Source organism: Podarcis tiliguerta (assembly GCF_965153285.1).
Source record: "Podarcis tiliguerta genome assembly, chromosome: 4".
NCBI lineage: Eukaryota > Metazoa > Chordata > Lepidosauria > Squamata > Lacertidae > Podarcis > Podarcis tiliguerta.
The window spans coordinates 31,317,111-31,340,203 of record NC_139537.1 but is presented as its reverse complement, the minus strand read 5'-3'; the positions used below and the strand labels follow the sequence as shown (position 1 = coordinate 31,340,203).

General features: G+C 41.4%; 1 protein-coding gene across 3 annotated transcripts; it reads left to right on the top strand.

Annotated features, from left to right (window-relative positions):
• The first annotated feature begins 47 nt into the window (after positions 1 to 47).
• Positions 48 to 21,828, top strand: QTRT2 (queuine tRNA-ribosyltransferase accessory subunit 2). Of its 3 annotated transcripts, none has more exons than XM_083437175.1 (9): positions 48 to 113; positions 1,978 to 2,191; positions 3,112 to 3,167; positions 5,178 to 5,254; positions 8,714 to 8,923; positions 9,732 to 9,931; positions 15,142 to 15,293; positions 17,480 to 17,597; positions 19,999 to 21,828. In XM_083437175.1, exons 2-9 carry the CDS (start codon positions 1,986 to 1,988, stop codon positions 20,228 to 20,230), a joined length of 1,251 nt encoding a protein of 416 aa, XP_083293301.1. In that variant the 5' UTR covers positions 48 to 113; positions 1,978 to 1,985; the 3' UTR covers positions 20,231 to 21,828. The 3 variants fall into 3 exon arrangements, with proteins under 3 accessions (XP_083293301.1, XP_083293302.1, XP_083293300.1); XM_083437176.1 differs by having other exon boundaries at positions 58 to 113; positions 2,014 to 2,191; XM_083437174.1 differs by lacking the exon at positions 48 to 113 and adding an exon at positions 134 to 403.
• The last annotated feature ends 1,265 nt before the right edge of the window (positions 21,829 to 23,093 follow it).

Genomic DNA, 23,093 nt, shown 5'->3' with positions numbered 1-23,093 from the left:
GGACCCTCCCCAAGAACCGGCGCCTCGCGATGACGAAAGCCCGCTTTGATTGGTGAGCCGGGCGCGAAGGACCGCGGCGGAAGCGAGTGGCCGGCGCGTGGAGTTAAGCTGAGGTACCGAGTGGGAGCTCGCGCGCGACAGTCAAGCGCTTGTGGCCCAGCGGGTGCAGCTCCTCTGGTTTCATTTAAATTGGGATAAGGGCGGCGGGTACCGTCCTGGACTGCAAGTCGCTTCAGTTCGTTGCGTGGTGGGCGTTAAATGTGTGGGGCTCTTCCACCTCGTGGGGGATTAAACGGGCGCCTCGGGGAGAAGAAAGCTGGGCTCAGCCGAAGGGCTGGTTTCCTACACGCAAGGAGACCTCCTTTTTATTTGGAGGAGCGTCCTCCCCTGCTGCCTGAAGCAGGCGAGTCTGGGATTCTGCCCGTGTTGATGTTGCATTTTGAATCCTCTGCTGTTATTACTACGTGGACACCTAACAAGTGCCATCCATTTACGTGGCATGTTTCCCACTGTATACATTAATATATGCATACATTAATATATGAACCACACGGAACGTGGCAGCAGCTGCTTCCTGGACTTGGAGGTGAAGAAAAGGCTGTTTTTCAAGTAATTAGTGCGACCACCGACATCTTATGTGTTTCCTTCACTTAAAGCACTACAGCAAGCAGTGAACTTCTGACTACCCTGTGTGTGTTGAGGGCTTTTTTGAAGAAAAGGTAGTGGGGAAGACAGAGGTGCATAAAATATTGTTTGATGTAGATAAAATGGACAGAAAGATGTACCTCCCCTTTCATAATAGCTAAAACTTTAGGTCATCAAAAGAAGATAAATGCTGCTATAACGGAAAGAAAAGCTTGTAATGTCCCCCATCTCTGTGCTAATATGTCCACAGGCAACTTTGAACTGGGGCTGTAGTATGAGGGAAATGGTTGGACTCCTTCCTATGCCCTGACCCTAATCCATCTCTCTCTCTTTTCCCCTCCCCCCCCTCACATCTGCTTCTAGAAGCAGAAAATTACATTGAGAGATTAGCCATGACTCTCCAACGACATCAGCCCTAGGAGGTAGTTCAGGGGTAGCCAAATTTTTGGACTAAAACTCCCATCATCCCTATCCATTGGCCATGTTGTCTGAGTATGATGGGAATTGTAGCTCCCCAAAACGGAGGGCACCACATTGGCTACCACTGAACTAGTTCACATAGAAATATGAATAACTTGTGCTTTGAAATGCTAATGTAATATTCAAAGTGGGAACTCACAGATCTTACTTTAGGGATATTTGTGCTCCATAGTTTGTTTCAGTTTATTATTTGTGACCTTTCAGATAATGTTGGACTGCAGCTCCCATCATTGACAAAGACTGGTTGGGACTGATGGGAGCTGACGTTCAACAACGTGTTGCGGGCCTTTTACATCAACCTTAGCACAGTCCACTACCAAAATAATACATCTTAACCCCTTAGTCAACATCTTCGCCCTTAGTAAATGATGAAGTAGGTTCTTGCTTGAAAAATGAATCTCACAACAAACATTCTAAGATGCAATTCTGTGTTCTTGCACACTTCTCATTTATTTCAGTTTCTGTTACTCAGAAGGATTTCCTAGTGATAATAGCTTTGTCTTTATGCCGTAGTAGTTTAATATGACTACTGTTTTTACAAAGGAGGAAATAGATGTTCAAATGGTTTCCAAATGCATATTGTGAAAATTAGATAATTACGGAAATAAAAAGATGCTTTATACCTACTCAGACCACTGACCTATCTAGTTCAAGATTGTCACTACAGTGACTGGCAGCAGCCCTCTAATGTTTCAAACAGGGTTTTCCCCCCAAGTCCTATCAGGAGATGTTGGGGTTGAACCTGGGACTTTTTGCATGCAAAGCATGTTCTTTCTTATTGAACTATCCCTGCACATAGTTGCAAGTATTGCATGATAAATATGCCTGTGTGAATTTGCTACTCTTTTTCAGTTGTGTTAATGAAGATGAAATTTTGCCTCTCCAAAGTAGTTGGTGGCTGTCGTCTTGGCACGCTGACAAATCTTGGCAGGAAAGGGATTCAATCTATGGAGATTCCAGGTTGTCTGCTTTACACCAAAATGGGATCAGCACCACACCTGACACATGACAATCTACAGTTGGTCCAAGATATTCCTGTAGTTATACAACTTCCACTTCCAGCGTTGTGAGTGCATTTTTCTTCTGGTAAAATTTGGATCTATGTCATTTAGGCCTTTATGTGTAAAACAGCACCTTAAATTGTGCTTGTCCAGCTGTATGAGGGCCAAGGCAGACTATCCATCACTAGATCATGTTTCTTTTGTAGTGTATCTTTGATTGCATAATGTTGTTTTTTGTCCTTGCAGATGTGATAGAATCAGATTCCAGCAGGGCAATCTTGTACATATCTAAGCTGTAGTAAACATTGAACTCTCTAGGACTCTATAGATAAGTGTGTCTTTAGGATTGCAACCTCAGACATGAATGACACAATGACTTTTAAGTCTTTGGGCAATATTGCATGACCAGTTATTGGTCACTTAAAAGCTGATTATGTATCACCTCTAACCACCTGACAGCAGGAAGCTTATTTGCTGTGACCCTGTATGAGTCAACTTGCTGAATAGCTAATCAACTTCTGATCCACTTTCTGGCCTTGACTGTGGCTTGAGACTGCCCTTTTATTTGCAACTAAGGCATATCTCCAGTCAATCACTGAGTGGAATTTTCTCCCTTCCTCCCAGTCAGGCCGCTACTTTGGTTAAATGAAATGAGAAAGAATGTCTACTGACTTGACTGGTCAAATCCTACCATTTTTCAATCTCGTTTCTATATATAAAGAGAAAACCTCATTTCCAGAGCTACCTCTGTTTTAAGACAATGTGATGTAACAGTTAAACAGTCAGTCACCTGTTGGTGTTTTGTGGATATCTTGTATAGAGAGTTTATATGCAGTTAACATTTTATATTCAGTAGTGTGAGTTCCCTCATATACTCATTTAAAGCAAAACTTTACTTCAGTCATAGAATTCTAAAAATGATTTATTCACAGGACTGAAAAGGGTTTTCCCCAGTGGTCTAATTTGTTTCTCTGTTTGATTGCAGGGTAGAACTTCATGAGGTCTTGGCGGAATATAAAGAAGGAACTGGAAAGTTCATAGGTAATAGTATTACCGTAATACAGTGGGACGCTGGAAGATGGAATGTAATATGCAGTACAGTATTGGAAATTGTATTTGAAGTTGGATGGAATGTATTTGATTTAGGCAAGGATCACCAACACAGCATGTACAAATGGCAGTGTGCCATCAGTACCTCCTATGGCACCCATGAAAGGTTTTAGTAAATATCCCCTCATAAATCCACAATGCACAAAGACTGATGTGCCTGCTCAGTTCCTGTTTGCACTGGCTCAACCTTTCCTACATTGGGCATGCCGTGTTAAACATGCCCACATTTCATTGGACACCCACCCACCGGTTCTGAATAAAGGAGATGTGCAAAGATCTCTCTATGAGCAAACCATGGTGATGGTTGATGTAAGTGCCTTTTCCCCACTGGTGGGACAGCTGTTGGAGAGGGCATGCTTTTACCATTTCGTGGCCCTAGCTCTTTTTTGCACTTTTTGATAATGGCAGATATGTTGTGCCCGACTCCCACAGCAGCCATTTTGTGACTGGCATGCATGGCACTTTGTCAAAATTACAGATGTGCCCACTAATCCAGAAAGTTTGGCAACCCCTGGATTAAGGCATAATAGTCCTGTAAGCCACTGACAAGCAGAGACTAGATTGCACTGTGCCTTTATATTCCACGATATTGTTGCTCGCAAGTTATAGCTATATGTTTGTATAAGGAGCTTATTGCAGGCAGAATCAGTGTTGCACATGAGTGCAAACCCAGTTTGCTATTGTTTGTTTATGTGTTCACACATTGGTCAACTGATTTTCTATATGTTGGCCACTGCAACTGGTCAACCTGCCAGCAAGTGAGGACACTATGAAATAGATTTTAAAGCACTATATACACCAAAAGGTTTCTCGGAATCATAAATCAGATTGAATTAATAATATCAGTTTAGCAGTCATGGAGTATGAAAACATTGTGTATCTGGGGAGTTTTGAATGCGCTGCCATCATATCTTTAGTTAACTACAAGGATAAAACCCCTGACTTTCTTTTTGTAGAACGTCTAAGACTTTTTAAATGGTTTTTAAAGCTGTCTAATAATACCTTATGCAGCATGTTGATCACTGATCCGCCTTTAGCATATATTTAATTTGATAGAAAGCCCAGGAGTGTTTTGTAAGGCATTAAAGTTAGGTAGCAAAGCCTGACAGAATTGCAGTTAAGCTGGGAATCTTAATTGCCCTACACTTCAAGAAGGATCTTTAGCCAGAAGGACCTCTCTCAGAAAGTTCTGGCAAACTCTGCTCATTGTTATATTAAAAATGTTTGAAAGCAATCAGCGGTGCACTTGGGTATCTTTAGATTCTGGGCTTACTGAGCTTATCCCCTTCCCCCCTTTAGATGGCAACATGCATAGCTTTATTTATATCAAAATGTTGTAGGCCAGCCCCACTGTGTTTGGGGGCCTTCATACTTGTTCTTTTGAGTGGGGATCTGGACTGCTGCACCTAAGCCCTGCCCTCACATCACCGCTGAAAGCAATAAATGAGCTACACTTTGAGGCTGTACTTTAGCTTTCACTCTCTTCTTGTTGCAGCAGTTCACTCTTTTATTTTTATGTTTGTTATCCTTTAAAGCTCTGTTCTGGGCTGGGGGTGGTTTTATCGCCAAGGAGGCTCAAGGGTCAGGTCCCCTGAGGATATCTGCGTAGAAGACGAGCAAGTCAGCTGTCATTTTGTCAGCACAGTATTAACTGCAAGGAACATTAATCAAATCAAAATCCAGAGCCTACATGCCACTATGAAGTTGAGCTTTTGTAGCTGCCACTTCCCCTCCCTTTCTCTCCTGGAAGGTGAACAGAGCTGGTCAGGAGAATATTATAGTATCTGGGGAAATGAATTGTCTGTTGTTTTTCTATTCAGAAATGATAAGTTATATACACTCACAGTTGCTTATAAGCAATGTACAGTATTCAAAAGTTATCAGTGCAGGCTTCATAGTTTGTATATTAAAAGGTAATTATTTTTTTTTAACCATACATAGGCATGCCAGATTCAGTGCTATACTGTTCCCTCCACGACCCAGTAATCTGCTCCCCACCTGGTTACAACAACTGCAAGGTATGGTAGACAGAAGAACTTTCTGACATTTCAATACTTAAATGAGCATAACAAGAGCTTGCTGGATCAAGCCAGTGGCCCATTTAGTTCAGCATCTCACAGTGGCAAACCAGATACTTATGGGAAACCCCAAAGCTGGACATGAGCACAACAACGTTCTGCCCACCTGTGATTCTCAGTAATTGGTATTCAGAGACATAGTTCATTAGACAGTGGAGGCAGAACATAGCCATTGTGGCTTCCCAAATGAGCCAAATGCAGTGAGGCTCTTGGGCTGCCGGCTCCAATCTTTCCTTCTAGCTTTTTCATGCTACAGTCCAATATGCACTTCACTTGGGAGTAAATCTCACTGAATTTAGTGGGACTTACTTCTGAGTAAACATGCTTACAATTGAACTGTTTGGGAGTAGTGACAGCTGTAGAATATTTGCAGGTTGGGGGAGGCAGTTTCAGAATTTTTATTTTGCTTTATTTTTGGCAAGGAATTATGGTAGCAGGAAGATAATTATTGGTAGGAAACTATGACCGAAAGAGGTGTGCAAGCCTGACCTATAGAATCCTTTGCATCCAGTACCAGCACATTTTCACATCTGTTGCCACAACGAGGACTAGAAACCTCATTTAGAAACAAACAGCTAAATAAGTCTGAATGTGAGATTTCCAGGAACACAGTTTCTTGTCTGTGGAATCAAATTATATATACAACTGTTCAATAAGCATAAGACTGTGTTCCTTTTTAAATTTTCTACTTTGATAATATAATAACACAACTCCTTTCTTGATTTTCAAACCAAATTAAGCCTGGTGTTCAACATCCATATTATTCTTTCTACCCTTTTTATAGGACCTAGAACAGAAGTATGGTATATCATCATCATCATTATTATTATTATTATTATTATTATTATTATTATTATTATTAATTTGTTTGTACCCCGCCCATCTGGCTGGGTTTCCCCAGCCACTCTGGGCGGCTTCCACAGAGACCAAAAATGCATTAAAATGTCACACATTAAAAACTTCCCTGAACAGGGCTGCCTTAAGATGTCTTCTGAATGTCAGGTAGTTGTTTATCGCTTTGACATCTGATGGGAGGGCATTCCACAGGGCGGGCACCACTACCGAGAAGGCCCTCTGCCTGGTTCCTGTAGCTTTACTTCTCGCAATGATGGAACCGCCAGAAGACTCTTGGCGCTGGACCTCAGTGTCTGGGCAGAACGATGGGGGTGGAGACGCTCCTCCAGGTATACTGGGCCGAGGCCGTTTAGGGCTTTAAAGGTCAACACCAACACTTTGAATTGTGCTCGTTCTATATATAATGTACAAATCTACTCCCCATGCCTATATAGTGCATTCTGATTTTGGAAGGATGTCGTGAATACGGAAACATAACTTTCTTTTTCCCTGTATGGAAAAGTTTGTAATTGCTGGAGTAATTGCCCAAGAGAGCAGATGCTTGTTGATCTGTTCAACAGATGTCTCAAAGCCTAAATTAATTGAGTGTCTCTCTTAATTTTGAAATTAAGAATCAGCAAATGCATCTAAAGCATCTTGCTCAGTACAACTGCTAGTCTGCATTCACTGCATTTAATTATCTTCAGATGACTTTGGTTTGCAATATGTCCTGAGTGATGGCAGCTTTAATAACTCAACCTTTTGGGTCTACGTGATACCAGGGAGGCCCAGTGATTGAATAATCATCCATAATAATACCAACACTGGGTCAGAATACAAGGTTAAATGCTGCTGCTGCAATACAGCATATTATTATCAAATAGCACTATCAGTTTGCATGGCACTCTATAGAATACAAGTCCTCACCCCAAAGAGCTTGCAATTTATGTTGTAATTCAACACAGGGAAGGTGTGGCGTTAGGGGTCAACATGAAAGCAGTGTGTTATTGAGCCAGTTAAACATAATTAGGCTCAGTTACAGAAGGGCATGGAAACTGGGAGATGTGCTGAAGGGTTGTTTTTTGTTTGTTTGTTTTTTGGGGGGGAAGATGGGTTTTGAGGAGAGATTTGAGGGAAGTAAGGGAGGTGGCATCACACAGGTGTTCTAGGTGGTAGTTCCAAGTATATGGAGTAGCAAGGGACAAAGGATGAGTCCTTTGAGGGAGAATGAGACCTTCTGTTGCTAAAGCTAGAGGAATAAAGATCACAGACAGTCAAGTCATCAAGATGGGAGAAAGTGGAAATTTAGAAGATGTTCAGTGTATATAGGTTTGCAGCCTTAGTCACTCAAACTGGAAGATAGTTTGGGTTATCTTTTCAAATAACTAAATCTCTTTACTGTGGGGAAGAGTCCATATTTCAAAATGTTGGGTGAATAATTCCTCCTCTGTGCACCTTTGAGACCTCCTACATTTTGGCATTACATCTTATCACATCTTTCAAATGTTAATTTTATTAGTTTTATAATTCTGTTGGTGAGTTTAGAGCAGATCTCAGAGGCTGATTCACACAAGTATATAGACATAACTTATGGCAGCTGGATGTGCACTACCTCCATGTGGAGGGGTGCAAGAAAAGGAAATTCTGTTATGACAGGACAGTTGTGCCCATGGAATGCACCTTCTGTTCATAGAGTGAGAACTTAAGGTCCAGACCACTATGTTATGTGAGCTGAAAAAACTGCCTTTGGTGTGTTGTTACTGACAGTTCTTTCCATGTGGAAGTTATTACTTGATACAGGCATCACATGCTCATCCTTCAGATGATAAATCTGCTGATCATAGTTTAGAAGTTGGAATGACACTTTACAGAGAATCATAGCTGTCAAAATGCAGATTTGAAAATAAGGGACCAGCAGCCTCGAAAATAAGGGATCAGCAGCCAAAATAAGGGATTTTGCTTACCCGCCTCCTCGCAATGCGCCCCTGAGGGGGGAAAAGGAGAGACGGAGACGTGGCAGCTCATGCGTGCTCTCTCACTCACGGCGGAGGACCCCGAGCCGCTGCTTCCCTCCCGAGCCAGGCGAGCATGAAACCCGGGGAAATTAAGGGACATCATCAATAAGGGACAGCAGTGGGACACGGTGCTGGGATAAGGGAGTTTCCCGCCAAATAAGGGACGGTTGACAGCTATGCAGAGAATGTGAAGCTACCACCAAAAACAGCAGCTATTGGCTTAGTTCCGCTCCATTCTCTTTGTAAGCATCTAGGTTAAAATGCGCATTTCTCTACTTGTGCTTCCCATCATTGGCTGTTGCTGGCAGGAACGGGTAATGAACATATTGAAGTCAGGGTATGGGGCAGTTTGAACTAAGCATAAAGAAATAGAAACTTGACTTTGAGGTACTTCCATTCTTAACAGCAATCAATGTTCTTTATAAAGTGCAGTTTTGCCTTGAGTTTCCATGTGCATGAGAAGATAGTTCCATTAGCAAGATCTTTGTCACTCACTGATTATCTCCTAATCTCCCTGTTTAAACTCTCTCTGTTTGCTTGTCTCTGACAGTCAGTTTCTATATGGGGAAGTGGAGGGCGGATAGAAATGACACCATCAAATTTCATGGCCATCCAACGCGTTATTCAGCCAGACTGGTTCCAGTGTCTATCAGATGGAGACACGGTTGGAGAAGGAATATCTAAGAAGAGGGCCAAGAAGTCTGTGGATCGATCCCTGTCCTTTTTGGATGAGTGCCTCCAGTTGCAAGATAAATCTCCAGTAAGAGCTAAATCTTTTTGAACCATTTCAAGTCTCCCACAACATGGGAGGTTTGGAGCATACGGTATATTGTCAAAATAGCTAGAGTAGTTCTGAAGTCTGATATTTATCGACAGAATAGTCAAAAAGGTTCTCCCCTGCTCTAGTGAATACATTGAGGCACTAGTGTTGTAGAACTGCTTCCCAAAAACGATATTTGCTCTGCCATTTAGGCCTTTACTTAATTGGGAGCAGGGGAATGAGCTTTTCTCTTATGTTGGAAAAAACAAGTGTGAAAAGTTCTTTTATTATTCTGATAGTTCTTCATAAGGTAGTGGTAGCCAGGAGCTCTATGGTTCCTTGGCAGTAGGAAACCAATCTGCCACAGCCAGTATTGACTTTTTCTTTAAAAGTACCAATCTAGGGTGGAGAATCAGCCTTAAAATATTGGGAACAGAGTCTCAGGCTATTACATTGTGTGTACTTAACTCTCATTTAAGTACCATGAAGTTAACTGATGTCAAGATAAGGGGGGAAGGACAAGGACAGTGATATGGTAATTATTTTTTTCTGTGTCCCAGTTCATTCATTTAACCCTTATACTTACTCCACACTGGCTTTTTTCTTTCTTTTTGGTATCTGCCCCAAATAAGGCTGGTGCAACAGGGTAGTCAGTTGTGTAATCCTAACCATGTCCATTCAGAACGGACTCCTGTGGAATTTAGTGGGGCTTCCTCCAGGCAAGTAGAGGTTAGGATTGCAGCCTTAATTTACCTTCTCCAGCCAAAGGGTGTATTTTTCTTACATTTATAACTTCCTTCCAAACTAGGAATTGCAACAGAGCTTGATAATTGGAGTTGTTGAAGGTGGAGATGTTTTGGAAGAGAGGCTCCGATCTGCTAAAGAGACTGCCAAGAGACCGGTAGCTGGCTTCTTGCTGGATGGCTTTCAAGGAAATTCCATGGCCTGGAAGACCAAACTGGAACTCTTGTCCCTGGTTACAGCAGAGTTACCGGAAGATAAACCCAGGTCAGACCACAGTGTAAATTTGATCAAAAGCCGCATAATGCAGATACTTGGAAAGTTCCTGGCTGATTATATCTCCAGCCCACAACTGTTTTTATCTGCTGTTGAAAATGAATTTTTCATAAATTATGGGAAGGGTGGGGCACTTCAGGCCATGAATCTAATCAGGCCTTCCAGGCCTCCCTACCTGCCCTGAACCTTATGATGTACATGTTATCTTTTGTTTATATACCAGTTTTTGGGTGGATCTCACAAAACGGTTTATGTAAGATTATTGCAACAACCATGAATATTGATTTTAAAGAGTGGAAATTGAAACCTTTGATATCAGGTGTGAGGCAGATAAAGTCACAGCTGAGCCAAAAGGGGGTTTGCAGGCAGATAGAAATTAGCATATTTCAGAGAGGAATTCTGAGTGCCGGAGGGGAATTGGCGATTGACATAAATTTAGGCTACAATTCATCATGATTCAAGAGACATTGTGTCCCTTTTCAGTGTCTCATGGCAGGAAGTTTGGGCACCTCTCCCCACTGCTAATTTCTGTCTTTTTTTCTGGTGGTCTTGTTTCAAGCTTTCAAAATAAGCAAGTGGAGGAGTGTTGCTTTCTGTTTGCCTGTGGTTTGGAGATCAGCATTTCATTGCAATTGGGAATTGCAATAGCAGAGTACTACCGACTTTGTTATCTCCGCTGGCTGTGGAAGAAAATCACCCCAAGAGCTTATCAGGATCATTAAAAATGCAAAAATTGTCCCTTGGCAGTATATTCTTTTAATAAACTTCTTTCTTCCATTGGGAGATAACTGTTTTCTGCACTGGAAAACAGGCAGAGCTTTCAAATGAGATTTTAAAAAAAGTTCATAAATTACTGGCAAAATACTGCAAGAGAGGAGACAGATTTTGTGACTGTGTTCCGCATTTTTCTGCTCCTTAAGGGCTGTGTTTGAGTAGTATTGAAGCAAGAACTGGACCTTAAAAGAGTAGAAAAACAATGTGGAAGGCACAAAATGGCAGGGGAATCTGCAGAGGTGTGATGTCACTCCTAATCAGTGGGAAGCTTCACAAGAAGCTTCCATCCATGGGCAAAGAGAGCAACTGTCACCTCTTCTTACCCAAGCCCTACATTCTTTCCATGCCTACCTGCCAGCTGCGTCAACTTTCTCTGCAAAAGTTGCCCTCCCCTCTCACTATTGCATTCAGCCTGGAATGGAGATGGCTGGAGTGATAGAGGAAGAAAATCTGCCTGTCAAACTTTGACAGACATCAAGTTGTTTTTAAATTGGGAGTAACCTTGATTGCTGTTAGAAAGATTGTTGTTAAGGAACTTCAAATGTTAATTGCTTGTATAATAGCTATGTTAAATGCATAGCATTTTCCTTTCCAGGGAGCATAAAAATAAACTCAGCTCATGCTGTACGTTTTCTATGGCCTGGTCAAAAAAGTCATTACTAAAGTGACAATTTATTATGGTACTGTGCATTTTTCTAGTCATCTGCTAAATTTATTGACCTAGATTGACTTGTTCAATTGTCAACACAGCCATTATTCCTGAGGGAGAGAAAAACTGCTGTTTCTACACCTCCCCAGTTTTTGACAAAGCTGCCAGCTGAATTTGTGGAGTCTAGCATTGCTATTACTAATAATAGCATATTAAGCATGGGTGACTCCATCTGCATTTTTGAGCCCCAAGGGGATATTATAGCTCTGGCTAATGGCAAAATGCTTTTAGGAAAAAAACTACTTTTGGTGAAGAAGGCTCATGTGATCTGGATGGCTTGAAGGAGAATGTGTGCAAAATGTCAGAAATGCAATTCATATTTTCTTGGGATGGGGGCATATTATTTAACCAAAGAAGTCCCAAAAGGAAAGTAAGTGTATTTTACCTGCACCCTCAACTCCAAGAAGTACTATTGGCTCCCATTTCACAACAGTTTGGGACTGCCTACCTCAGAGGGCCCTAAGGATTCAACCCTGCAGTCAGTGCTAAAACTAACTGGGTTAAGGTTACACACAACTAAAGCGACTTTAACTTAATGGTTTTTGGTTTCGATCAGTGAATGTGTGTTTTGTGTTTGCTGACCAGTTTACACAAACAAAAACTCACCATGATGTTTTGTAAACCAGGGATGCGAAATTTGTGGCCCTCCAGATATTGTTGAACTACAGCTCCCATTATTCCTGACTGTTGCCTATCCTGGCTTGAGCTGGTGGAAGTTGGAGTCCAACCACATCTGGAGAGACACACATCCCCCATCCCTGCTCTAAATCATGAGGCAACTGTAGCAAAAGCAATCAATCAATGTGAAATTAAACCAGGTAAAGGTAAAGGGACCCCTGACTAAGCCGCTTCTCGCGAACCAGAGCAGCGCATGGAAACGGCGTTTACCTTCCTGCCAGAGCAGGACCTATTTATCTACTTGCACTTCGAACTGCTAGGTGGACAGGAGCTGGGACCAAGCAACAGGAGCTCACCCCGTCGCGGGGATTCGAACCACCCACCTGCTGATCAGCAAGCCCTAGGCTCTGTGGTTTAACCCACAACGTCACCTGCGTCCCCTTAAATCAGCATGTGTGGGAAATTGCAGCATTTTCAGCATCCAGGAGAGATCAGCTAAATAGAGAAACAAATAATAGTATCTCCTCTGATGTAACATGATTTTCAGGTCGCTAGAGCTGCCAGCAAGCTCTTTATTATATTTCCTCTATAACTGGGTAGAAGGTAACCCACTCATATGAACAAACTTAATGTGAATCCAATATTTATAGGTATTTAGAACTCTTAAATAGTTTTTACTTTTTCTCCCAATTGGATTTAATGCTGAAAAGGAAGGAGAACAGAATTTAGATTCTCACTTATCAAATTTTGACTATTTGTATTACTATTTGAAACAATACTGGTTTTGCCTTCATTTCACCTGAAGCTAAAAGTTCCAGTGGAGAAATTCCCTGTTCCATTATATTATAGAGAACATCCTTCAGCCATGTATTTCTGTATAAATCTTGACAGATCTCAGAGTGCTTACTGACTTCCTGAAAGCCAAAGCAGACTTTATTACTTCTGGAAAACAGCAGTGCCCAAACCATACATGTTATAGATTTCAGTCCTATTTTCAGGCATATTCCTGTATTAACCACACCTGGGGACATGGGTATCACTCTGAAAAAGAATGAGCAAGCTCTTTTACTCCTCTGCTGGTGCACTGTATCCCTCTGATTGCCTCATATAAGATCCGGTTTTTTAATTGGAACACCTACAGTGCTGTATGCACTGAATGAAAAGCTCTGTGAAAAAGAATCTTCACAGATTTCACAGGTCAGTCAAACTGCTATGTGCTAATTGAAGTTTACACTTTGCGACTGTTTTCCCCATCTCCACCTCAAAGGGAGAACCAACTGTATCCTGAGCTAAGACAAAGCATACTAGCCCGCAGCTCAAATATTAGCATGTGAACTCAAATGATTAAGATAAAAATTGCAAAGCATTTTGGACTATGAAAGGTGCTGCAGAATGATAAACAGTAGTCGTGATAATTCTTATCAATCCAAGTGCGTCTAGGGAAATTGACTTGGTAAACTTTAAATGCTGGTCTTGAATTAAATGAACGACTGCTCAAAGAAAAAGTACCTTTGAATTGTTGGGGTGCAAGTTAATTTGAAATGCGCTTTTAATATATTGAACGTGTTGCAAACAGAAGATAATATATGTTGTACCTTGCCCCCTTCTAAAAAAATGTGTGGATTAAAAATATAAATAAATCAATTTAGCATATTCAGCCAGTCTGTTAGCTGCTCTGTTCAGGATGTTGCTGCCAACCTTTAAAGGCCTATACAGTATACCTGAAGGTCCAGTATACCTGAAGGAGCATCTCCCCCCCCCCCATCGTTCTGCCCGGACACTGAGGTCCAGCGCCAAGGGCCTTCTGGTGGTTCCCTCACCGCGAGAAGCGAAGTTACAGGGAACCAGGTAGAGGGCCTTCTTGGTAATGGCACCTGCCTTGTGGAACGCCCTGCCACCAATGTCAAAGGAAAAAACAACTACCAGACTTTTAGAAGACATCTGAAGGCAGCCCTGTTTAGGGAAGCTTTTAATATCTGAAGGACTATTGTATTTTAATATTTTGTTGGAAGCCGCCCAGAGTGGCTGGGGAAACCCAGCCAGATGGGCGGGATATACATAATAATAATAGTAGTAGTAGTAGTAGTTTGGGTTTTGCATGGCTTAAAAAGGTATGTCCATGTTTCTTCTTTCTGCTGTGATGATTTTGCAAAGCCAAAGCCTCCACACAGACTTATTAGCTATCAAGCCAGGTTCAAGGTTTTGCTGCTGACATTTAGAGCCCATTGAAACAACTTGGGACCAGGATACCAGGCAGACTACTTCCCCTGATACAGACTAAGCCAATCTTTAAGATATGCAGAAACCCTGCTGGTCCTTCAATAACCAGCAGATAATCACTTGGTGGCATTGGGGAAGCAGGACTTCTTGGTGACGGCACCCACACTCCAGAATACTCTTATTTACCTGGATTCTGACTTTTAATTTTTAATTGTTTGCTTTGTACACTGCTGAGTTTTATTTGTGATACACAGTTGCATTTTGGTCTTATATCCTTTTTATGTAGCCTAGGAAATTTTATTGAATGCTTGTCTTTTAGTTTTAATGTAGAACGCTGAGAGACTTCTACATTTATGTTTTATAAATAAATAAAATTCATCATTAAGATATGTCAGGGAGGTAAAGCTCATCTGTTATTGAATTCAAGGCAATGGCTTTTTGAGGGTGGCTCCAGGGATTTTGGAAGAAGCTCTCTAATGAAATTCACTGAACTAACCCTACAGGCATTTGGAAGCAATATGCCTGTTCATGCAAGGTGCTGAAAGTGCCATTGTACTCATCTCCTGCTTTTGGGCTTCCTATAAGCATCTAGTTGTCCACTGTGTTAACAGGATGCTGGGCCAGATGGCCCTTTGGCTTGATCCAGCAGGGCTCTTCTTATGTTCTGACAGCCTTTTTTGAAAGTGTTTTATTCAGTACCCCAAAAGCTGGTTATTTGAAATAGGCTGTATTTATTATAAGTATTATTGTTTACTGTAACTGAATTTTTTTATATTAAAGGGAACCCTCTTGGAATTTTAAGGTAAAATTGGTGTATGTGTGTGTGTAATTAATAGATTCCAATAAACTAAATAACCTTTGCCACTCTTGTCTTCTGCAGACTGATTCATGGAATTGGCAGGCCAGATGAGGTGCTGGACTGCATTGAGAGAGGCGTAGATGTCTTTGAGAGTTCTTTCCCTTACCAAGTGACAGAGCGGGGCAGTGCTTTGTCCTTCAGCTATAATTATAAACCAGATCCTGAAACAGCAGGTATTTGTCTTTATGGACTTCTTTTGTGTGAATACTGGAATAGTGGCTGGATTACTTTTTTAGTTCTTAGAAATAGATATACACAGTACTGCACTATTTATCACCTCCTTATTATCTGTAGCTCATTTGACATCAGAAAAACAATGAACTGGTTATAACACAAAAAATGCTATTTTCAGATGATGTTTGACGTTGTAGTTGAGACCACTATTTTTTATTAGGTATAGCGTTCCTTATGGTCTATATATGTTGCTGAGGCTTAGGATAGTTAGTGTTTTGCAGTGGAAAATTACAGTAATTCTTCTCTTCAGTCTCATCCAGCTAGTAATGAAGAAATCAAACCATGACTTTAAGGAGCTCTTTTTCCACTTCACCTTGCTAATTATTATTATTATTAATAATAATTATTTATACCCCGTCCATCTGGCTGAGTTTCCCCAGCCACTCTGGGCGGCTCCCAATTGAGTGTTAAAAACAATACAGCATTAAATATTAAAAACTTCCCTGAACAGGAAACCTTCAGGTGTCTTTTAAAAATAGGATGATGATGATAATAATAAAATTTATTGTTTATACCCCGCCCATCTGGCTGGGTTTCCCAGACAGTAAATAGCCCTGGTTAACTCCGCATTCCAGCGGGCCACCAGGGAATCAGCTGAAAGGCCACCAACATGGGATAAAACATCCCCTACCACTCTCTGGAAGCCATGGATCCATTAAGTGGTGGGAGTGGACCATCCGAATTGGTCCCACCTCTCTGCAGAGGGGAAGGGTCATGGAGAGATCCAGTTGCACCAGGAAGTGATCTGACCCTGGCACTTCTTTTGTTTCGCTTTTACTTAGTGTCAGATCACCAACATCCGTAGAGGTAAACACCAGGTCTAAGGCATGTCCGTGGTTATGAGTTGGGCCAAACTTATTCAGGGACAGCCCCTTGGAGGCCATGCTTTCCACGAAGTCCCGAGCAGCCCCTAGTAAGTTCGTGTCGGCATGGATGTTAAAATCCCCCAGGACAACCAAAGTAGGTGTCTCCAGGAGCACATCCGCCACAACCTGAAGCAGCTCGGGCAGGGAATCCTTGGTGCAACGGGGAGGTCAGTACACCAAAAGGAATCCTGTACTGCCCTCCCTAAAAGGTTGCATATGCTATTAAACTTGCTTGTATGTTGTGTTGTTTTGTTTCCATCAAAACAGAAGTTCCTTAGATTATGAAGGGCGTTTAGGGACTGTACTTTTTCTTAATCAAAAGATTTCAAACAGGGCTGTCATTCACAGACAGGGCAAGTGTGAAAATGTAGGCCCCAAAAGGAGCAGCAGATGGCTTTCTTAATGGGTTCAGGGTTGAGGGTTTGTTTCATGCTTTGGCAACTTTGAGCAGACAAGTATATCTTTTATCACATTTTCTACAAACCTTACTTACAATATGACAAGTCATATAGAATTAAAGGTGCAAAGGGGAAACTCTGCTCCTTTTTCTCATTGAATAAGAAGCTTTAGAGTCTCTCTGTGCTTCCTGGTAACTTGTTTGGAAATAGAAGATAGTCTTTTATTTATAAAAGAAATAAACCCACAACAATACCTAGTCTCGTTTCAGAATTTCCAAAGGATGAATAGGCTTCACATGCATCATAGACCATTTCTCCACCCCAGTGATTTTATGAACATTTCAGTGTGCTGAGAACTTACAGATGGTATCCTTATGAGTCTCTCTTTACTACTGTGACAGTCTAAACATTCTGATTGAAATTCTTTCAAGAAGCTGTCAGGCTGTCAGGTCAAATGTGGAGTGTGGATCAGATGCAGGTCACTTGTGAACTCCATCCAAATAAAAACAAGCTATTGAATTTGGTGACTTCACAGTGTGCAAAATGCAGTTCAGGCAGGATTGAATTTTATGGTTATTTAAGAGTGGGAAAGGGAAGGCAGCTGAGCAACAGCAACTAAAATGAAAGCAATTTGAGCTTCAAGTCCCCATCAGATTAGTTGGCTCCCTTCTACCTCTAGAGTCTTGTCACTTTTTTTTACTACCTCTACTATATCATGATTATCTTTTAAACATTTTAAATGCCCATGTGGGTTTTGATGACTCTTTCATTAAAACCGACATGGGCATTTAAAATTTTAAAAAGATAATCATGATATAATTATTTAACCTTATTAATGAAATACTTTGTGCTTCATTGCAGTCTTAAAAGAGAAAGGGCAAAAAGATACGAGGAGAAAAGAGGATGAAAAAACAGACAATGAAACAATCCACAGAGCTCAAGAAATGGCTTCATTTGAAATAAATTTGAAAGAAAAAAGGTATGTTGGTGTAAGAGTTTAGTTTGAAATGTCAGCTTCTGCCATGGACTACTTGTCTTGTTGCTTAAGGGAGAAGTTCTGCATTTACCTGGAAATAAACCCTACTGAACCCTATTGAACATGGTGGGACTTGTAAGTGGGAGCCAGCATGGTGTAGTGGTTAAGAGCGGTGGACTCGTAATCTGGGGAACCGGGTTCGCGTCTCCGCTCCTCCACTTGTAGCTGCTGGGTGACCTTGGGCTAGTCACACTTCTCTGAAGTCTCTCAGCCTCACTCACCTCACAGAGTGTTTGTTGTGGGGGAGGAAGGGAAAGGAGATTGTTAGCCGCTTTGAGACTCCTTAGGGTAGTGATAAAGCGGGATATCAAATCCAAACTCTTCTTCTTCGTTCTAAGTAAATATACTCTTGTTGGCAAAGTTCTGAGTCCATTTAAGTTTATGCAATAAGTAACTCAAATATTCCACTGTTTGGAGGTTTTGCTATTGGGAATGAGAAGCAGCAGACTGAAATTACTCAAGCGTCAAACGAACATGCTAGTATTACTGTATCTCAACCAATAAATGGACAGTTATAGCAATTAATTTTCAAATGCCATACTAATCCTGGTTACAAGGAACCAGGCAGAGGGCCTTCTCGGTAGTGGCACCCGCCCTGTGGAATGCCCTCCCACCAGATGTCAAAGAGAACAACTACTACCAGACTTTTAGAAGACATCTGAAGGCAGCCCTGTTTAGGGAAACTTTTATTGTTTGATGCATTACTGTATTTAATATTTTGTTGGAAGCCGCCCAGAGTGGCTGGGGAAGCCCAGCCAGATGGGCGGGGTATAAATAATAAATTGTTGTTGTTGTTGTTGTTGTTGTTGTTATAACCACTACTCATTTTCCTGGGTAGATGAGTCAGCAATATCAGATAAGATCATTATCATTATCATTTGTTATGCACTAAATAAAAACATATCAAAGCAACTTCACAAGATAAAATACAAACAGATAAAATTAATTAAAAGCTAAGAAATTAACAAAAAGTACGTAATATAAAATTCCTAAAATGCTCATCCACGAACACAGCAAAAAGGACAAGTCCTACCCCACCCTGCTAAAATATCAGCACCACAGTACAGGCTAGCTTAACTGCCAGTGCTGATGTTAGGGTAGCAGTTTCTGAGTCCGAGTTTCAACTTGTCAGAGTTTGCTTTACTTTCTAACCCTTCCTTCTATTCTTTCCTTTTCCTTCTTTGCCAGGTATTCAGCTTTTCATCACTCTCTTGTGCTCCTTGTTGATTATTTCCCCTATCCTCTTCATGCCCTTGTACTAATCATATTTCCTTAACTGACTCGCTCCTTTTTCTCACCATTCTTTGCCCCTCATGTTTGCTCATATTCAAAGAGCTTAAGAACAGGCATCACGGGAGCCATGATTGGCACATGATGTTACAGGTGGCCAATGGTTAGAAAACATCCAGAATACCAGGGATGTATACATTCTAAAACCAACCACTGAATAGTAAACTTGAGTTGGAAAAAATGTTGAAAAAATACATCTCTTTTAGCAGATATGTTACTAAATGCTTTTGATGCCTTCCACATTTGTATGCATGTCCTGGCTCCATTTAGTGCAGGGAAAATTAGTTTCTTGTCAACATTTTAAAAATTAAATAGAAATTATGATTGTCTTCATTTTTCATGCTGTGCTTGGAACAGGATAGAGGGATTAACTTATATTTTGTGAAAACTATCAAACCGTAAAGGAACTTGAACACTCTTGGCTGTCCACCCACACCAGAAATTATTGGGCTTCTAAGTTTTTGTTGACAGCAAAGCTCCAGGGTGCCTCTTGCCAAGGTGGTACTTCTGTAGCTCTCTGCCTTATTATTGTGGTGTGTGGGTCTCCTGCTGTGTCCCGTAATGGAATGCAGAGAGCAGATAGATAGCACCATTATCTTGATGAAGAAAAGGATGAGTCTGCCATTCACCTTGAAAGTTCATCCTGCCATAGTAATTGAAACCATAGCCATTACGTTTCAGGTTAGGGTGAGGCAAGGCAGTATTCATTGTCAGGCTCCATAGCATTCCAGCTGAGAATCCCTACACCCACCCTGATAACTCATCTGCTAGCTGGTATTAGAAAAATACTGTGATAACTCTATCTTTAGTTTCCATAGAATATACTGGTGCTTTTTCAATTGTTAGCCCTTTGGGACAAGAATCTGCCCTCTTATTCTTTGCATAGTATTCTGTGTATAGAATACTTTTTGCTTTGCAATCAGACAGCGTTTCACAATGAGTGATTAGCGGCTGCCTCATTGTGCCCAATGTGTAGGGTTTTTTTTAAATTGTGGGAGGCTTGCTTAATTTTTATTTTTATTTAGCGTTAATATCTGCTCATTTTCTTACTTAGGTACCAGGATGACTTTGGCCCTTTAGTGAATGGATGCTTGTGCTACTGTTGCCAGAATCATAGTCGTGCCTACGTTCATCACCTTCTTGAGACCAAAGAGTTGCTAGCTGGTGTGCTGCTTATGATGCATAACTTTCAGCACTATTTCGGTTTCTTCTGTTCTGTGCGAGATGCTCTGAAAGAAGACCAGTTGGATCGATTGAGAGAGATTGTCAGCATGCAAACACCTTGAGGCTAGAAATACATAAATAGTACACGGAGAAAAGAACCCATGAAGCAACAAGCTCCATATTTTGGCTACCAATAATCTCATGTCATCTGAAGCCCAAACCTTCTGGAATCTTTTCCCCATTAGCCAACCAGTTATAGCAAGGACAGGCTGATGTTGTTGGACTACAACTTCCAGCATCCCTACCATTGACCATGCTGATGGGAGCTGGCATCCCAACAACATCCTCAAGGCACTACCTTGACTAACTCTGGGTTAAAGGAACAAGAAAACAAAGGAGGAGATCACATTTCTAGAGATACCCATTCGTTATGTTTATCATCATGACTTGCGTCTGTAATCTTCAGGAATCCTAAGAGCACTAGAGCTGAAGAAAAGACTATAAACTGTCACATGAATCATGTTTAAAATGTCAGCTTGCATTGTGGGCTCTGACTTCATCCTCATAACCGGCTAATATCAGCCCATTTGGGCTCTTATTTAAAATGTCTCTGGGAAGAAGATGAAACATAGAAAAAATGACTCTTTGCACCTCTTTGACCTCTGGCTTGCTGGGCACACAGGTAATGTTTTGCAAGTGGGACCAATCCTCACAGTATTTCATAGACTTGCACAGTGTAGAACCCTTACTCTGCAATATGGCTTGTCTGTTTCAGCCCATGGTTTTGATAAAAAGTCCCCAGAACAACAGCTGTTCTATCTTCATGGTTTTTAATACACTTTTAACAATTTTCCTCTTTCAAATTCCATTCTCCCTCCCTGATTTGTGGCTGGCAAGGGGCATGCCTTGATTAATGTAGTTGCACAATTGTTGATGTGTGGTAGTGCTTTGATGATAACAGAGGACATGGGTGCCAACACATGTTGGGCTTCTGTTTCTTCTTGAGATCAATCTTGCTTTTTTATTGAGTGGAGTATTTAAGTGTATTATTATTATTATTATTATTATTCATGAGAAACATCAGTAACACACTTGTACATATTTTTGTATTACTTCTGGGTAAGGCTGTTGCACAGAAGAGCATAGGAATTGAAACACATGGGAAACACATCTGGAGATCTTTGCATGTAGTGGTGGCCTTATGGTCCTGCATGAAAGATCAGGGTGTGTTCCCTCAGCAGTGTAATCAGCTTTGCAAAAACTAAGTGCTTGTGTGAAAGAATGGGAGGACTGAATCTAGACCCTCACCCCCCTCTCTGCCAGAGCTTACAGTGGTGACCATTTTCTAAGGTAGGTGATTGGAATCTGATCCATCACATATTGTTAGATCTCCAAGAAAGGCTGTGCTGACCAGAGAAGAATGGCAGATCAAGTTGATGGATTATGCTGAAATGACTAAAATGACCAGAAGAATCAGAAATCAGGAAGACCAACATTTTAATAAAGAATGGGGAAAATTTATAACTTACCTTAAAGACAATTGTAAACAGCTAAAATTGTTAGTAGGATTGAAATATCACTTGTTGTTTAATGGTGAATTTTGGATGCAATAGAGAGAGAAAATATTTGAATCATTATAAAAGATGCAAGAGGAAATGATTAACAGTAGGACCCACAAAGGAGAGGAGGGAAGTATAAGAGATTCCGCGGAATCTTGTTTTTATGTTGGATATGGGACGCGGGTGGCGCTGTGGGTAAAACCTCAGCGCCTAGGACTTGTCGATCGCATGGTCGGTGGTTTGAATCCCCGCTGCGGGGTGCGCTCCCGTCGTTCGGTCCCAGCGCCTGCCAACCTAGCAGTTCAAAAGCACCTCCAGGTGCAAGTAGATAAATAGGGACCGCTTACCAGCGGGAAGGTAAACGGCGTTCCGTGTGCTGCGCTGGCTCGCCAGATGCAGCTTGTCACGCTGGCCACGTGACCCGGAAGTGTCTGCGGACAGCGCTGGCTCCCGGCCTATAGAGTGAGATGAGCGCACAACCCTAGAGTCTGGCAAGACTGGCCCATACGGGCAGGGGTACCGGTACCTTTACCTTTACCTTTACCTTTACCTTTATGTGACTATAAAGTTTTAATCTGAAAAACCAAATAAATAAATTTCTATTAAAGAAAAGGACACTGCCATGCTGAATTGGAAGGTTGGGAAGGTGCTAAACCTCTGTCTTTTGCTAACTGCAACTATCAAAATCTTTTAATAATAAACAAAACTTTTTTTATTTTTGTCATTATCGATTCAGCCTCTTCTTTCAGTGGGTTGTTTAGCTGAATCAGGATGTTTTGAATGTGGATCAGTGTGCTATGATTTAATTGGCTCTTGAATATTCCAGCCCCAAATTCTTAAAGGTACACGGTTTACCATGGTCTTTTGTTTCACAGGCTGCTTTTCCTTTTTTGTCAACTCTCCTAAAGCTGGTATGGATAAAGCTTGCTACACTTCTTTCTTCCTTCTCCCAGAATGTAGTGATGTTTGTGGAGACATATGAAAGCGCTTCATACATTTAGGAAGGAAATGCATGGCTGGTTTGCTTAAAGCAGATGTGCAAAAGGTGGCTTTTACAGGACTTCAGCTCAGACTTGTCCTTTCTCATTTTAAAAAGGTAATTCAGACTTTTCATGGTGGGACGCTTGACATACTTATTTTTTCTTACTGCTTATTAACCAAGATCTCAGTGGTATTTACAGGGTTGCCAAGCAATCAGATTAGGATGGCATAGAGGCTATTACCTTGTGCCTGCTGGAGGAGGAATCATGGCTCAATGCTTAGAATGCACACTTGGCATATGAAATATCCCAAGTAACAGTTCTTCATATTTCTGGTTAAAAGGCTCTCCAGAAGCAGAACTGGGAAAAGCTCCTCTTCCTGAAACCTTGGAGCGTGGACCAAACTGGGCAAAATGGACTAAGGGTATAAGATGGCATCATACATT

Bases quoted from the DNA above. Each gene is read 5' to 3' on its own strand.
- QTRT2 (XM_083437174.1), top strand. From the start codon at position 259: ATGTGTGGGGCTCTTCCACCTCGTGGGGGATTAAACGGGCGCCTCGGG. The intron at 404-1,977 runs GCGAGTCTGGGA...ACTCTTTTTCAG, and splicing joins TCCCCTGCTGCCTGAAGCAG to TTGTGTTAATGAAGATGAAA. The intron at 8,924-9,731 runs GTAAGAGCTAAA...CTTCCAAACTAG, and splicing joins AGTTGCAAGATAAATCTCCA to GAATTGCAACAGAGCTTGAT.